At 48.6% G+C, this 18,374-nt stretch overlaps 1 protein-coding gene across 2 annotated transcripts in view; it reads right to left on the reverse strand.

The window, feature by feature from the left end:
- Positions 1-3: 3 nt before the first annotated feature.
- os9 (OS9 endoplasmic reticulum lectin) overlaps positions 4-18,374 on the reverse strand; it is a 28,894-nt gene continuing 10,523 nt past the window's right edge. Inside the window, exons 3-16 of one of the 2 annotated variants that reach the window (XR_008809808.1) lie at positions 17,277-17,340; positions 17,117-17,193; positions 15,053-15,151; positions 14,719-14,920; positions 14,371-14,532; positions 14,110-14,225; positions 13,482-13,539; positions 12,533-12,615; positions 12,241-12,426; positions 10,928-11,129; positions 10,335-10,502; positions 8,947-9,056; positions 7,426-7,926; positions 1,682-1,791 (exon numbers count right to left, since the gene is read on the reverse strand). Coding sequence is in view for 1 of the 2 variants with exons in the window: in XM_056273841.1 (XP_056129816.1) it covers positions 1,654-1,791; positions 8,947-9,056; positions 10,335-10,502; positions 10,928-11,129; positions 12,241-12,426; positions 12,533-12,615; positions 13,482-13,539; positions 14,110-14,225; positions 14,371-14,532; positions 14,719-14,920; positions 15,053-15,151; positions 17,117-17,193; positions 17,277-17,340 (1,665 nt within the window). In the remaining variant the exon portion in view is untranslated. Of the gene's footprint in view, positions 1,792-7,425; positions 7,927-8,946; positions 9,057-10,334; positions 10,503-10,927; positions 11,130-12,240; positions 12,427-12,532; positions 12,616-13,481; positions 13,540-14,109; positions 14,226-14,370; positions 14,533-14,718; positions 14,921-15,052; positions 15,152-17,116; positions 17,194-17,276; positions 17,341-18,374 lie in introns of both variants that reach the window. The other variant, XM_056273841.1, reaches the window with a different exon arrangement.

Genomic DNA, 18,374 nt, shown 5'->3' on the forward strand with positions numbered 1-18,374 from the left:
CTGTGGCATTTTTTTCTTCATTTCTAATTCACAAGGAGTAAGCATACAAAGACCAATATTTACAAGGCAGTTCAATATGACTCGATATGAGGCCGGTGTTCTTGTCCAGAGGATGTAGCTCCAGTGAAGCACGCTGTATAAACATGACAACAACGCTCACGTGTCTGTTTTTGACGTGGACGTGTCACAGTTGGCCAAAGGTCGCCTATTCAGACAGCCGACGTCCATCACAACTCTGCAGAGGACAAACTTGCAACGGGACGTGAACGCGGAGGGAAGCCCGTTAGTGTTTGTCTCGGCCACTCCAAAGGTTTAGCAGAAGGGGGGGGGGGGGTTCTGAAGAAAACGGGTGCATTCTTAAACTCAGTGGCAGCCAGGAGCAGTGAGGGTTGAGGAGATCCCGTTTAACATACAGTGCGAAGGGCAAGTCAGGTGTCACGCCCTCCGATTCTCAAGCTCTCTGAATATCTTCATTATCGTAATTATTATTGCGTTCATTAGTCTAAGCTGGAGGGGCTGGCAGGTTCGAACAATAGCTGGGCCCTACTGTTCTGCATGAGATCGTGACGTAACAGCTCATTTAAAATCAAGCCTCCTGGATTTCCGTTAATGTACAACATATCAACTCGGGAACATAGTCAAGCGGGTATTTACACGTCGTTATCTAAAGAACTAGTGATTATTCACAAATTATACAAATTCAGCCCCTGCAGTACGCCTCCGAAGAATCCCTGGGGAGGAAAAACAAAATCGTTGCGGATTCACCGTTCGGCAGACCGGTTGATTGACGGGCGTTCGCTGCGTCTCGTGCACCCACGTGACTCCAGCATGGCGGAAGCAGCCGACTCGTCGGATGCGGAACAGTACTGCTCAGAAGTCACCCCCCCCCCCGTTTCAGGGCACATGGCATTAAACCCAAATGGTGTAATATTCTAAAAGAAGAATGTTTAAAAAGACGTCTTCCCAAAACTTTAAAGTGCTTTAGTATCAGGTGTAAAATGACTACGGTCTACACTTGTGTTCACCGATTATCTTCATCGCCAAACGCAACGCGACAAAACGAGAAAGCTGAAGTGTGAAACCCTCCTTTCGGCAGCTCGCCCCGTTTCTCCCGACCTCCGCTACGCGTCCCGGACGGGGGGGGGGCAGCAAACACAACACCTTGTGCAAACACTCACACAGCTGTTAAGCCACGGAGCCCTTTCCACGTGTTGGGCGACGGGTACGGAGGTGAGCCACTTCCGGGAACGGCGCCAGAAAGGACGAACGCGGGTCATGTGACTAAATACACAGCGTGCTGCTCGCAAATCCCTGGCTCGTGCAGATTCTGTCACACTTACTAAAGGACTTCTGAACAGGTACATTATGCACACACGTATTGTACACCAAGCGGCTGTCTTGCTACACAAACCTTGGCTCCCATTATGGAGGGGGGGGGGCGCGACTTTACTCAACTGAACTTCTCTGACTGAAGCATGGGGGGTTCATCTGGCAACATACAACGTAGGCCTACCGAGGACAGGACACATCTTGTGAATGTGGAAGCGGGTGGTGTTGACGGGCCGGGGAGCGGCAGGAGGCTGCTCCCCGGCAGGCAAGTCTCCATAGGAGTCTGGTGGTTCACTGTCGCAAGGAGTGATGGACGTTAAGTGCTCAGATGTCCACGTCATCCGAGTCAGAGGCGCTGGAGGACTGGGACTCCTCCTGCGACTGTCCCCAGACGAATTTATAGTTATTTTCCAGTTCCTGTTGTCGCTTTTGCTCCTTGAACACCTCCTCTGTGCCTCCAGTCTGAGGAGTGAGAGAAAACAACAGTGAGCTAGCTTATCATCATTTGCATTTACTCCCCCGCGTCAAAAGACTACCATCCTGAAGATTTACATGCAGACATTATATATATATATATATATATATATATATATATATATAAAACTACTAATCAGACCCGTTAGCCCCTAGCTAACAGGTCTGACCCTTTAGCCGAGAGGTTAGTGATGTCGCCTTGTGGTGCAGTACACCCCGTGTCGAATCCCGCACCGGGCAAGAAAATAACCGGTTACATATATATATATATATATATATATATATATGTTATTTATCTCCCATTTTCTCCCCAATTGTACTTGGCCAGTTACCCCACTCTTCCGAGCCGTCCCGGTCTCCGCTCCACCCCTCTGCTGATTCCGGGAGGGCTGCAGACTACCACATGCCTCCTCCCATACATGTGGAGTCACCAGCCGCTTCTTTTCCCCTGACAGTGAGGAGTTTCACCAGGGGGACGTAGCGCGTGGAAGGATCACGCTGTTCCCCCCCAGTTCCCCCTCCCCCCTGAACAGGCGCCCCGACCGACCCGAGGAGGCGCTAGTGCGGCGACCAGGACACATACCCACATCCGGCTTCCCACCCGCAGACACGGCCAATTGTGTTTGTAGAGACGCCTGACCAAGCCGGAGGTAACACGGGGATTCGAAACGGCGACCCCCCTATTGGTAGGAGACGGAACAGACCGCCAGGCCACCCGGACGCTCCACGTGGAGCGTTTTCTTTACCTGCTACACTGACTGTATTGCATGTGGTTGCATCCAAGCTGTGTTTTCTACTCCACTTCTGTGTCAACAGGTAAAAACTACACAGAACTGTGTAAAAAACAAACACAATTTGTTTAAAAATGATTTAAACAGGAGCGTCCGGGTAGCGTAGCGGTCTAGTACGTTGCCTACCAACACGGGGACCACCGGTTCAAATCCCCGTGTTACCTCCGGCTTGGTCGGGCGTCCCTACAGACACAAGTGTCCATGTCTGAGCCGGATGTGGGTGTGTGTCCTGGTCGCTGCACTAGCGCCTCCTCTGGTCGGTCGGGGCGCCTGTTCAGGGGGAGGGGGAACTGGGGGGGACAGCGTGATCCTCCCACGCGCTACGTCCCCCTGGTGAAACTCCTCACTGTCAGGTGAAAAGAAGCGGCTGGCGACTCCACATTTATTAGAGGAGGCATGTGGTAGTCTGCAGCCCTCGCCGGATCAGCAGAGCGAGTGGAGCAGCGACCGGGACGGCTCGGAAGAGTGGGGTAACTGGCCGGGTACAACTGGGGAGAAAAGGGGGGGAAAAAAATCAAAAAATTTTAATAAATACGGTCCGCGGTGGCGTAGCGGTCTAAGCATCGGCTTGGTGTCGATGCAGTTGCCCACTGGGGACTGGGGTTCGCGCCCCGGTCTCGTCAGATCCGACTATGGCCGGACTCGATGAAGCAGCAATCATTGGCAACGCTGTCTTCGGGAGGGGGCGGAGTCGGCTTGTGTTCGTCATGTGAATGCGTCTGTGTGTGTCGGAAAAACAGTGGTTCGGCTTGGATTCGCCTAGTCATGAAAGTGGGGAGGCGGTCTCCTTCGAGACTGCCGGCCGGAGAGATGCAGTTGGCGAACGCATGCAATACGAGGGTGGGTGTTTGAATTAAAATAGGGATCAATTGGCCACTAAATTGGGAGAAAAAAGGGAAAAATCATTAATAAATTTATAAAAAATACTTCATCATACCAGCAGCAACGCGTCACAGCAGCGCAACCTTGTGGATTTTGTTTCCATCGCACATTCAAATAAACCAGTCACATCACAGTGTATCCATGACGCTGTAGTCAAAACCATCTGCTCATTAGTCCATCTGCTCATTAGTCCCGTACCAGTTAATACAGCCTACCCTCTAAACCCTGCACAGCCAACTGCTTTCACCTGGCAAAACTCAACATCCCTGCAGAAATCTCCTCAGAAACACGGCTGACACCCAACCACACCCAACACAGACGCAGTTGGTGTAGCGGCCACATAAAACCCTGCTCCGCCCCGCCTACGTGATGTGATGCATCCACGCCTGGTACCAAGGACAGCATATCATCTCAGCTGTAGGTTGTACCGCAACCCACTGAAGCTGTTACAGCTCACATGTAAGTGAAATGTGCAGCAGTGCCATGTTTGTTCATTCATCCATCATCCGTCCATCCATCATCCATCCATCCATCCTCCATCCATCCATCCATCCATCCATCCATCATCCAACCACTTATCCTGCTCTCAGGGTGGCGGGGATGCTGCAGCCTATCCCAGCAGTCATTGGGCGGAGGGCAGGGAGACACCCTGGACAGGCAGCCAGGCCACACCTGACCTACATGTCTTTGGACTGTGGGAGGAAACCCACGCAGACACGGGGAGAACATGCAAACTCCATACAGAGGACGACCCGGGACGACCCCCAAGGTTGGACTACCCCGGGGCTCGAACCCAGGACCTTCCTTCCTGCTGTGAGGCGACCGCGCCTAAAGGTTGATGTTAACTTCCTCTGTAATGCATGCCGACTTGTTTTCTGTTCCTGTTGTTCTTGTGCGACTAATAATCTGCCCTACACATCTTTCTTTATGCGACCCCTCGCAGTGCCCTGAGCCACTGTACTAGTTAGATCTCAGCAATGTCTTGTTCCCCGATCCCCGACGTTTTACTCAGTAGCTCAAGAGCCCAGTATTTATTCAAGGTCAGCAACACCATCCTGCACGCCTGTACTAACATCTGAAGTGTACTGCTTGGTGAGCAGTGCTTCTGCCAACGGGGTTTTACACAAAACTGATCTATTTTACACCACGACATCTGCCCACATATTCCCCACCCCACTGTACCCACAATATACGCATACAATATACATATATATATATAATGCACCCACAAAATACATATATATATATACCCACAATATACACATGTATATATCATACCCACAATATACATATATAATATACCCACAATATACATATATAATGTACCCACAATATACATATGTGATATACACACAATATACATATGTATATATAATATACCCACAATATACACATGTATATATAACATACCCACGATATACATGTGTATAATATACCCACGATATACACATGTATATATAACATACCCACAATATACATATGTGTATAATATACCCACAATATACATGTATATATAACATACCCACAATATACACATGCATATATAATATACCCACAATATACACATGTATATATAACATACCCACACAGAGCATGGTAGAAGCACTCATCAGTTTCCTCATGGCATTTCCCTCATTTGATTATCCTCTCTTACACACATGCACTGATGCATAAATGTGACCCCCCACACACACACACACCCACAGGAAGATAGCAGCCACCATAAACTTTTCAGAACAACGTATGGAATGCTACAGAGTTTTCGGTGTGCAGTAGCGGTTGTGTAAGGTCCTGTGTTGTGTCACCACACAACCATGTAAAAGCCGCTAATTCGACGAGGTGAACTGGTTTCATTTACCCTGCTGGTTCCGTCTCGTCTCTACACAAGTGACTCACACTGACCATGAAAGAAGGTTGCTGCTACATAATGGTGTGCAACAACCACGACCTGTGGACCATTGGGTGTTCGGGGGCATTACACCCAATGTGTAACCTCTCCAAATACCCAATGGGTAACCTGTCCAAACACCCAATGGGTAACCTGTCCAAACACCCAATGTGTAACCTGTCCAAACGGAGCGAGAAATGAAAACGTTGCAAGCGTGTGTAACTTGGGTCAGTGCAGACAGCCCCGGCCATACAAGCTGTTTTCTACTTCACTTCTGCATCAACGGGTAAAAATGACATAGAACTGTGTAAAAACTAAGTACATCCATCCATCCGTCCATCCATCATCCATCCAGCCATTATCCAAACCGCCACACAGACGATGACCCAGAACAACCCTCAAGGTCGGACTACACCGAGGCTCGAACCCAGGACCTTCCTGCTGTGAGGCGAGCGCGCTAACCACTGCGCCACCGTGCTGGCGCTTCACACAGCAACAGCACCGTGTTGTGTGTTTAATGTGCTGCAGTCAGACAGTGAGGAACATCTGGTGAAAACAGAACATGTTTTCTAAGTCGTGTTAGAACTGTAATGGTATTATTAAGTACTCTTCTCTGTACTCAGTATTGGCAAGTACCCAAATGTAAGTGCTAGGAGGGAAAAAAGCGGTACCGGTGGATCCCTACTTGCTCTCAGGGCAGGTTTATTTCCTGCTGAATTCAAGTGTGGCCTTGCAATGGGGAAGAAATTCCTAGTTTCATATTACCGTATTAACTGGCTGGCTAGACTACAGGCCCGCTGTGTGCATTTAACTCATAACACACTTTTGCTGTTCGATAAAGTGGGTGTAACGCAATGGGTAAAGCAAAGCACTAAAGCACCACCTGTACAGCACAGTGTAGCTTATCTTTCACACATCACCTCAACTTAAGGTACACAAGCTGAAAAACACTGGCCGATGCTCTTTTCTATGGAGAGTCGCTCATTTTTCACCTAAAACTCATTGGAAAAAAGGGGCGTCCGGGTGGCATGGCGGTCTATTCCGTTGCCTACCAACCCAGGGATCACTGGTTCGAATCCCCGTGTTACCTCCGGCTTGGTCGGGCGTCCCTACAAACACAATTGGCCGTGTCTGCGGGTGGGAAGCCAGATGTGGGTGTGTGTCCTGGTCGCCGCACTAGCGCCTCTTCTGGTCAGTCGGGGCGCCTGATCCTTCCACACGCTACATCCCCCTGGTGAAACTCCTCACTGTCCGGTGAAAAGAAGCAGCTGGCGACGCCACATGTACCGCAGGAGGCATGTGGTAGTCTGCAGCCCTCCCCAGATCGGCAGAAGGGGGTGGAGCAGCGACCGGGACGGCTCGGTGGAGCGGGGTAATCAGCTGGATACAATTGGGGAGAAAAAGGGGGAAAAAATTCCCAAAAAAAAAAAATCTCATTGGAAAAAACAGAATTGGAGTGTAAGAAAACACAACCGGCTCACAGGACTGTGGTGGATTCGAGAGCCATGCGGCCCTGATGTGAGCAGCAGTACTGATTTACACGAGAGTGCGGAACGTCCTGGCTGCAGGCCGGCAGCGCAGCGTTTCGGGCGGCTGGTGTGACATAGTCCTCACAAGCCAGGTCACGAGGTTCTCCACATCTTACACAATACTGACCGCTCCCGTCTACTGCGCAGATCTACCTGGGGTCACATGACAATCACACACCAGCGATTTTGACAAAGCTCCCTTTCCCCCATCCACACAACACCACAAAACATCAGACAACACCACAAAACAAGCGTTTTCTAATTCATCCACTTCTCAGAGCGTTTTCTAAAAGATAACATTTCAGGTCATTGGAAACACCAGCGAGCGTGGACGGGAGGCCAAAACAGAGAAAAAGATGTTTTCAAATTTATCCGTTTACTGTGGACACAACTAGTTTGAGTCCGAATTTGAGCCCAAGGATTGAACACAAGATTGTCATTCTTGCGTTCAAGCCCAGTGATTTATTGGCATTCGAAGGCACCATGATCGATATCTATTCCACACCGATGCTTTATTTGTATATTTGTTTACCATCATAACAGCTGTTCTTCTATTCAGCCTCATATTCCGCTTCTGCTGTGGGAAGATGGCGGCGCGAATTCATGTGTGTGGCGGTCTCACCCAGTACCGTCCATGCAGTGTCTTTGTCCACGTCTAAGTTTGTCTTGGTTTGATGGCTGGCAGAGCTGGCGCTGGATCGGCTGGGAGAGCTTGGTCTCCTGTATCCTGTGGGCCCAGGGACCACGGCTCTGCCTGGAGCTGTGCCCGAAGAGGTAACACTGAGGGCGGGCTGACAGGATGCAGAAGCAGGGCAGGCTAAGCTAACTGCTAGCCCATGCAGACCGGCAGGTCCCCTAACAGCGTGGGCGGTGTGGCGGCGGTCTCGCCTAGCCTTGACTGTGTTTTTAGTGTTGTCATGTGGAGGTGTGTCGAAGGTGTCTGGCTGGGAGAGCTGGTGCTGGATCGGCTGAGGGAGCCTGGTCTGCTGCGTCCTGTGAGCCCAAGGACCATGGCCCTGACCGGAGCTGCACCCTAAGAGGAAACACCGACGGCGGTCTGACAGGACGCAGAAGCGGGGCAGGCTAAGCTAACTGCTAGCCCATGTAGACCGGCAGTTCCGACAGTCATCCTGGCTGACGTTCGTTCTCTGGACAGTGACTTTTTTTTCCGTTTAGTTTAGATATATGTGTTAGTTTCGATATATGAGTTCTTGTAGTTTGGATGTGTGTTTTTGTCTTTGTGTTGCACTGATGTGGGCTGGAGAAACCATGTTTCGTTTCATTTAATGTGCACAAGTGCATGAAATGAAACGACAGTGTTTCTGATTCTGATATAGACAATTATTCATGCCATACATGATAAATTTAAGAAAATTTACAGCACATCGACATCGATGAGTGAATGAGAGGGAGGACAGTGGAATGGTGAGGATGCAAGTAGAGGTGACGAAGGTGGATGAGTTTAAATACTTGGTGTCAACTGTCCAAAGAAACGGGGGGTGCAGAAGAGAGGTGAGGAAGAGAGTGCAGGCAGGGTGGAGTGGGTGGAGAAGAGTGTCAGGAGTGATGTATGACAGAATGGTACCAGCAAGAGTTAAAAGGAAGGTTTACAAGATGGTTGTGAGACCAGCAATGTTATATGGTTTGGAGACAGTGGCACTGATGAAAAGACAGGAGGCGGAGCTGGAGGTGGCAGAGTTGAAGATGACAAGATTTTCATTGGGAGTGATGAAGAAGGGCAGGATTAGGAACGAGTATATTAGAGGGACAGCTCAGGTTGGACGGTTTGGAGACAAAGCAAGAGAGACAAGATGGAGATGGTTTGGACATGTGTGGAGGAGAGATGCTGGGTATATTGGGAGAAGGATGCTGAATATGGAGCTGCCAGGGAAGAGGAGAAGAGGAGGTTCATGGATGTGGTGAGGGCGGAGCAGCCGAAAGTAGTAGTAGTAGTAGAGCACATGGACAGTTCCAGAAAAGCAGATTTTCACTTAATCACAGAGGATTCCAAGGGGTTTGTCAGTGAAACAGGAAGTATTAGTATTTAAATTACCAGCAGATTGATGAGCAGCTCCCTGAAAGACTTCGTATCTTCTTCAGTCAGCCACTGTTCCCCTGCCTCCTCCGCATTTTTTCGAGTTAAGATCTTCACTTCAATTTTACCTGGAACACATAAAGATGGGAGCTAGCCATTTGTACCCACAGACCGCTAATTGGCTAAAATAAAAAATGATGGGTTACGGTAACAATTAAACCTGATGAAAAAAGTTACAAACACAACAGTGGATGAAAAGAACATGGATGGATGACACACAGTTTTCATTTCAATGCTCACTTCAGGAGAAGCTACAAACTCAACCCTCCTACAGTGGAAGTGAGGTGAGAGAATTTTTTTTGCCTCATGATGACAGGGTCTAGACTTGTCAATCAATTGTGGGAAACCCCCCCCCCCCCACTAATTTAGAGGAGTTTTGGGTCAAATACCTAACCTAGTTTGGACCCGCACTGGCTCAAGGATCACTTTATTTGGATCTTCAGTAAAAAAGTTCAATTTGGGCATCTAGGTGGCGTGGCAGTCTATTCTGTTGCTTACCAACACGGGGGTCTCTGGTTCGAACCCCCGCGTTATCTCCGGCTTGGTCAGACACACAATTGGCTGTGTCTGCGGGTGGGAAGCCGGATGTGGGTATGTGTCCCGGCCGCTGCACTAGCGCCTCCTCTGGTCAGTTCGGGGCGCCTTTTTGGGGGGAAATAGCGTAATCCTCCCATTTGCTGGTGAAACTCCTCACTGTCAGGTGAAAAGAAGCGGCTGGCGACTCCACATGTATCGGAGGAGGCATGTGGTAATCTACAGCCCTCCCCAGATCGGCAGGGGGGGTGGAGCAGCGACCGGGACGGCTCGGAAGAGTGGGGTAATTGGCCAAGTACAATTGGGGAGAAAAAGGAAAAGGGGGGGGGGGTGTTGAAAAAAAAAGTTCAATTTTACTGTCCTCAGTCTACATATAAATATCTGAGCTCAGCCTTCGATGCGCCACCTCTGGCAAAAACAATGCCATAAATGGCGTGGGTGTGTTATCAACAATGTGCTCCGAATACCAAATATAATAAGTCACACCGAGAGGGCAGCAGCAAAGAGATTCCATGGCGTGTAGATCAATGGTAATATACTCTACCCCTAAAATAAACCCTGACTGGCAGTTGTAAGAGTTCTGTATCCCATCATGGTCATGGCTCTGTGAGGGTCTCCCAATACTGTGGCTGGTTTACTGCTCGTCTACTGATTCCGCAGTTACACACCTAAACATGTTTCTATATATACATATATAGATATATATAGATATAACACACAGATGAGAAGAAAGATATACAAACGGGTATGCTTAAGAAGATAACAGATGGAAGAAAGACAGGCCGTGTGTGTTTGGGCACTCCCCTTCCTACCTTCGGCCTTCAGTCCTGCTTTTTCTAGCTGCTCTTTAACCACGTCCTTTATGTGCTGCCACTGGGGGTCGCCTTCTCCCATCTCCTGAACTTTGACCTCCCCATCGGGGCTGCTGCCCGTCTTATACTTAGTAATTTTGATCTTAACTTGGTCGTCAGCCGCTTGGTCTGGGGTGACGGGATAGAAGAGGGACAAAAAGGCACAGGGTCACCTCAGAACCCAGCGATGGGGTCAGAGGATGGAGGTGGTAAGAGCCAGAAATACATCCACCAGTGTTTCAAAGATCTCCTTGTGAATGTAGGCATTACTTGTGGGTATTTTGACAGATCGCAAGTATTATTATGATGAAGAACAGCTGCTAACTGATGCAAGTAAAATGTCCGTCTGACAGATTCTCACGTGGAGCCACTTCAGTTCTTATGACATCTTACCACAGTACACAGAGTATGTGTGTTAATCTTGGACAAATACTGAGTCCCCACTTCTAGAGGTACTTAACATGGGACTAACAGACATTAACAGATGAGTGAATGTGAAAGATGAGGGCAGACACGGGGACGAGCACACGGGTCCAGGCAGGCTGCATGTTTACCTGGCTGTTTGGGGGCCAGGCTGGGACTTCCCCTTGTAGGATCACTGGCTCGCTGACTGCTTTCTGTTTGCGGCTCCGTCTGCTGGATTTCTTTATCCTCAAGATGGTCGAGTAGCTTGTCAAGGGTGGTCTCAAGTGTCTGCGTCGCCTGAGTGCGGTCAAACTCCCCCTTAAGTCCTTCTGTCTCCAGCTCCTGTTGTGCCTAGCGTACAACGACAAGTGTCCCATTTCAAACCGCTCACTTAGAAAGTTCTCGCCAAATTATGGCTATAAATAGTTTTTGTGGGTTTCAAGCTAGTAAATATTTAATACCATCAGCTGCCAAAGGTTTTTTTTTTCTCTCTCTCCCCCCCCCCTTTTCACCCCAATTTTACTTGGCCAATTACCCCACTCTACCAAGCCATCCCGGTCTCTGCTCCACCCCCCTGCCAATCCGGGGAGGGCTGCAGACTACCACATGCCTCCTCTGATACATGCTGCTTGTTTTCACCTGACAGTGAGGAGTTTCACCAGGGGGACGTAGCACGTGGGAGGATCACGCTACGCCCCCCCCGAACATTCGCCCCGACCGACCAGAGGAGGCACTAGTGCAGTGACCAGGACACACCCCCACATCCGGCTTCCCACCCGCAGACACGGCCAATTGTGTCTGTAGGGACGCCTGACCAAGCCGGACGTCACACGGGGATTCGAACCGGCGAGCCCCGTGTTGGTAGGCAACAGAATAGACCTCTGGCTTGGTCGGACGTCCCTACAGACAATTGGCCACGTCTGCGGGTGGGAAGCCGGATGTGGGTATGTGTCCTGGTTGCTGCACTAGCGCCTCCTCTGGTCAATCGGGGCGCCTGTTCAGGGGGAGGGGTAACTGGGGGGAATAGCGTGATTCTCCCACGCACTACGTCCCCCTGGTGAAACTCCCCACTGTCAGTTGAAAAGAAGCAGCAGCATGTATCGGAGGAGGCATGTGGTAGTCTGCAGCCCTCCCCGGATCGGCAGAGGGGGTGGAGCAGCGACCGGGATGGCTCTGAAGAGTGGGGTAATTGGCCAGATACAATTGGGGAGAAAAACGGGGGTAAAAAAACAATGATGGGAGGGATTCATTATCTTGAGTTACTGTAATAGTTATGACCTTCTTTGCATTTCTGTGACCGTGAATTGCCAAGTTTTTTTCTGTGTACTGCGCAAGTGCACAGGACATCTCAGGAGAGACAGAGTGTAAGGTATGCGGGGCAGGGGGGAGGCAGAAAACAACGCTATATTTTCAATTTTGCCTGCTTCTTGTACACTAAAACGCCATTAATTACACCCGACACCTCGTTTATGATGTTGTCAAACTCCTTCTGCATTTCCTCTTTTATCTCCTCGATCTTGTCCGAGGGCACGGAGAGGTCAGCCATCTCATCCTCGAACTCCTGCAGCAGGTGCACGTCTTCGTCCATCTCATCATCGTGCTTCTTCTCAGCTCCTGCCTCCTGACTGTTGGCTCGGGTTTTAGTTTTCTGTTAAGAGTCAGAAATAAATGCACTTAAACATAGCCCATCAGAGTATATTAAATAATTCTGAGTTGACCCGAATGGACCACCGAGGACCTAGGGGAGCGCTGACCTTTCTGTTGCTCTCTTTGAGGTGCTGGACAAATTTCATCAGGTCTGCTGGTTCCGTGATGATTCTGAAGTTGAACTTCTCAACTACACAGGAGATTAAAATGAAAAGAGTGGGAAATTTAAGAAATAGTAATTTGCAAATAACCTGATTAAAACATTTCTTGACCTGTGTGAGAAAAACTGGTCATAGAAGCTGTCTAGAAACACAGAGGAAACTACATCACACATCACTAGACATGACCACAACACCCCTCCATCCATTATCGGAACCACTCATCCTGCTCTCAGGGTGGCGGGGATGCTGCTGCCTATCTCAGCAGTCATTGGGCGGCAGGAGGGGAGACACCCTGGACAGGCTGCCAGGCCATCACACAGGGCCCACACACACACACACACACACACACACACACACACACACACACACACACACACCTAGGGACAATTTAGTACGGCCGAGTCACCTGACCTACATGTGTTTGGACTGTGGGAGGAAACCAGAGCCCCCAGAGGAAACCCACGCAGACACGGGGAGAACATGCAAACTCCACACAGAGGATGACCCGGGACGACCCCCAAGGTTGGACTACCTCGGGGCTTGAACCCAGAACTTTCTTGCTGTGAGGTGACCGTGCTAACCACTGCGCCACCGTGCCGCCATTACCACAACATAACCCACCTAAACAAAGACCAGCTGAAAAAAACAAACAGGGAGCCATATACAGTGAGATTAAGGACGGCTCACATGGCCTCCTGAAGGGATCACCAGTCTACATCACCACTGTGCAGCTCACAGGATTTACTTTAAATTGTCCCCTGCTCACACCATTAACCTTTGAGCCAGTTCTCACTGTTGCTTCCATTACAGCTCATTCATGTGAGAAGGAGACAGTGAGAGAGCGAGAGAGAGAGAGAGAGAGAGAGAAAGAAAGGAAGCGATATCAATGTATTACCTTCATCACCTTCATCGATGACTTCATTGTTCATTAACATATCTTCACTGTTGGCTGCCTGTAAGATCAAAACACTGTTAGTCTTGTGTGTGTAGTCACAACATGTTGCTGTCCACGGATGAGGAAGAAGAGCGGCTCTGTTGCCAGGCTAAGTTGGAAAGAAAAACCTCGCGGAGGTGGTATCTTCCACCACTTAACAATGGAGGGGGCAGAGAGGGGCAGTTCAGAATGTCGGTGAGGGATATGGGAAGTACGGATGAGGAACAACATCGTCTCCATACGGTATAAAAGTTGTAAAACCACGAAGAAGAAACTAAAGAAGGTTTCTGGTGCCACATGAAATGCACGTCGACGTGACACGGTTCCATGCCGAGCCGTGTTTTGCGTGACACCGGTACATGAACACTAGACACGCGTGGACACGAGCAGGCGGCCGTACGCTGAGGTCCGCTACTGGCGTCATTTTAGTCCACATGGACCCCAGCAGAGGACGGTCCGTGTCTGGTACGTCAAGACTATGAACTGGCCTTTATTGCACATAGCGGTACAAGCAATGCTGTGACTTCACGCCATGCTACATGCTACATGCTTCCGTGATGTGAAGTCTGGCAACAAAAAAAAAACACACCTGGCTCTCCTGCTGGGAGGCAGCATCTTCTGAACCTTCTGGCTTGGTGACTCCATCCCAAAAGTCAGAGTCCTTTGGTTCTTCTTCTTCAGCGTCCTTACTTATACCAGCATGGTCTGCATCAATGAGGACACATGCACTCATCTTTTACACAACAACCTTATTTTACTGATGTACAAAACACACATTTCATCACCTCATGTACAGATACGCAGCAGAATTATAACATCTCAGAAAACAACCAAACTCCAAAAACCTCACCTTTGCTATCTGACCCTGTGAGGTCGGGGTCGCCAGTGGGTGTGGGTGACTCCTCATCAGTTGTTGCCTCCACTGTGGCACCTGCTCCTTCATTACCTGCCAACATCTCATCGAGACTCCTCAGCTCCTCTGAGATCTGCTCGACTTTACGCTTAGTGTCCGCTAGGAGTGGAAGGAGAGAAGGATAGGAAAGAAAAAAGAAAAAGCCAGAGATGGAAACGAAAAAGAAATCAACACTAGTCCCAAGGCTTCCTTAAACTGAGCAGTAAACAGAAACGCTCACACATGCCAACAGCGGTACATTACAGTTCAGCATCTTCTCAAACACCTGGAGTCCTGCTAACTCACAGACTTGAGCCTTGACGTAGTCCATGTACTGCTGAGCACTCAGAGCCGGCTGGCACACGATACCCTGGGGTTTGGCAGTGGACGGTGGCAGCAGGAAGGGGTGCTGGCAGGTAAGGCTGGTGTGGACTGTCAGCACATACCGGCATGACTGAGGCTCGTCCACTCGTGCGATGTAGTCACCCGTGCCTTCCTCACACACAAACTGGAGAAGGAACAGCAACCAAGTCATCTCAGTACAGCCAAGAGATAATCAGGGTCCAAAAACCTTGCTTCCACTGACTTCAAACAAACAATGATTTGAATCAGTATCTGAATTCAAACATCATCTTCCCACCCTGACTTCGGTCTCCCTGGGACTTCCGTTGAGATCACATTTGGAACCGTTTATGTAGGCCTGACTGTGGTAGCGCTTCAGCCGGTGCTGCTTGGAGGCCTGAGAAATAAAGAAGGGGAAGGAATCATTTTAATATTAAAATGACTTGATAAGGGCATCCGGGTGGCGTAGTGGTCTATTCCATTGCCTACCAACGCAGAGATCGCCGGATCAAATCGCCGCATTACCTCCGGCTTGGTTGGGCATCCCTACAGACACAATTGGCCGTGTCTGCGGGTGGGAAGCCGGATGTGAGTATGTGCCCCAGTCACTACACTAGCGCCTCCTCTGGTTGGTCGGGGCGCCTGTTCAGGGGGGAGGGGGAACAGCGTGATGCTCCCACACGCTATGTCCCCCTGGTGAAACTCCTCACTGTCAGGTGAAAAGAAGCGGCTGATGACTCCACATGTATCGGAGGAGGCACGTGGTAGTCTGCAGCCCTCCCCGGATCGGCAGAGGGGGTGGAGCCGCGACCGGGATGGCTCGGAAGAGTTGGGTAATGGGCCGAATACAATTGGGGAGAAAAAAAGGGGGGACATTTTTTTTTTTTAAATGACTTGACAGTGTGTTGTATTGTAATTGCAGGAGGCCAACTGTACCTAAACCCGTCTCTGCAGAACTTAAGTGGATTTATAGGCTTCACTCATTAGTTGCCAATGAAAATTCTTGCAGTTTTCCGACCTATGATAAGTGATCCATGTGTTTGGTTTTTAGATGCATTATGAAGCTCAGATTACATAATATATCTTCTTGGTTTTCAATAGTACTGGGCAGTAAATCCATCAATCCATCCATTATCCAAGCCGCTTATCCCGATCGGGGTCACGGGAATGCTGGAGCCTATCCCAGCAGTCATTGGGCGGCAGGCGGGGAGACACCCTGGACAGGCCACCAGTCCATAACAGGGCCAACACATTCACACCTAGGGATGATTTAGTACGGCTGATCCACCTGACCTACATGTCTTTGGACTGTGGGAGGAAACCAGAGCACCCGGAGGAAACCCACGCAGACACGGGGAGAACATGCAAACTCCCCACAGAGGACGACCTGGGACGACCCCCAAGGTTGGACAGTAAAGGCAGGTTGGGTAATAAATCCATACTTTTATTGGACGTAGAGATGAAGAAGGGGGAGATGCAGGAGGAAAAAATGGACAGGATTCAATGCAGGACCAGTGGGATGGGGTGGTGGCATGTGGGTGGGGAAGTGGGGCACTCACAATGAATTAACGTCAACGTGTTCATTCCAGCCTCCTGCGACTCAGTAAGGAAATTCTATTTTTCCATTTTAAATAGACCAACAAAATGTAACATTGACTCTACTGTGTTTTCTCACCACTGGTTGTGAGAAATGAAAGTCTTGTGAACGTGGCTGCTGAGTGTAGTGTCAGCCTGAACATGTTTCACATACAATTAATTCTACTTATAGTTCCACATCTTTGTATTCCCCTCCCCACTTTTTCTCCCCAATTGTATCCAGCCAATTACCCCACCCTTCTGAGACGTCCCGGTCACTGCTCCACCCCCTCTGCCGATCCGGGGAGGGCTGCAGACTACCACATGCCTCCTCCAACACATGTGGAGTTGCCAGCCACTTCTTTTCACCTGACAGTGAGGAGTTTCACCAGGGGGGACGTAGCGTGTGGGAGCATCACACTATTCCCCCCAGTTACCTCTTCCCCCTGAACAGGCGCTCCGACCGACCAGAGGAGGCGCTAATGCAGCAACCAGGACACATACCCACATCCGGCTTCCCACCCGCAGACACGGCTAATTGTGTGTGTAGGGACGCCCGACCAAGCCGGAGGTAACGCGGGGATTCGAACCGGCGATCTCCGTGTTGGTAGGCAATGGAATAGACCGCTACGCTACCTGGAGGACTGCATCTTTGTGTTCTTAACGAAAAAGCAAGAAATACTGGAGTAATGTATTGTCCCAAACCCTGTAAAAAATTAAAAAATAAAAAAATCTTGCTGTGTACACAGCAAACAAATAAAATGGCGGATGCAAAAATGAATTATACCTTTGCCGTTTCATTGCTCCAGTCAAATTCAGATTCAAAATAGCCAAGGAAGAGAACGTCGCCTTTGATTTCTGTGTCTGTTGAAAGAGCAGAAACTCCACTTGAACTCATCTCTCAACGTCAACACCAAGAAAACAAATGAGCGTAAAGAAATACTTACCTTCAAGGTGGTACTGTCTGATATATTGTCCATGACAGAACTCGTATGTCCACCAGTCCTTCGTCTGCAGAAAGTAGGGATAGAAAACAATACAAACCTCTTGAATTATAGCAAGCCACGCTTCATTAATTAAGGGCAACAGCACATCCTTTATAATAAACTAGCAGAGGTACCCGGCGTTGCCCGGGGAAAATGTTCTCACCAAAACCAACAACACGATCTGATCTTTACGATATAATCGATGGTGAAACATAGGATAGTTTATGATATGATACATGTGATAAACAAATGTTATTAACGAAAATTATCAAATGTCATAAATTTCAATCCATTCATCAAGCTTCTTTGCCACTGTGTGTATTAATCGCTCAGTGCTCAAGCACCTCAGGGTAAACCACGTTGCGTGTCTTGTGGCAACAAAAAATTGTCACGTGCTTTGTGATAAGCAAGTTAAGAGTGCTCACCACTCTCACTCTTGCAACCTCGAATCCAGGGTGATGATCTACACTAATAACTCTGGCATCGAGGCTGAAAAATTCCTTTGATTGATATGACATAACAACGTATGGCATTGAATATCAAAAAGACACCACATTTTGCCACAAAATAAACTAAATTTTGCAAATAAATCAAATTTTTTACGTGGTTTTTGAAATATTTTTGGAACTGTGCAACACCTTTCTTTTTGTTCTACAATTAGTATTTCTGGAGTTTTAAGCAAACATACAAACATACACTCTTGCTATATACGATATAAATAAGAAAGATATATATATATATCTCATCGACCTGTAGGTGTCGTTGTGGTTCGTGAGTTATAGTGCACCTTGGTAAACGAGAAAGAAGAGAGAGGCTTAGATGACCAGAAAGAAAAAGCTAGTGCTTGCCACAAAATAAACTCAATTTTGGAAATAAATCAAATTTTTTACTTTGTTTTTGAAATATTTTTCGAACTGTGCAATCCTTGGAAAGTGGTGATTCTAAAGATACCTTTCTTTTTGTTCTACAATGAGTATTTCTGGAGTTTTAAGCGAAGATACAAACATACACTCTCGCTTTATATATATATATATATATATATATATATATATATATATA

Source organism: Lampris incognitus, chromosome 2 (genome assembly GCF_029633865.1).
Source record: "Lampris incognitus isolate fLamInc1 chromosome 2, fLamInc1.hap2, whole genome shotgun sequence".
Taxonomy (NCBI): domain Eukaryota; kingdom Metazoa; phylum Chordata; class Actinopteri; order Lampriformes; family Lampridae; genus Lampris; species Lampris incognitus.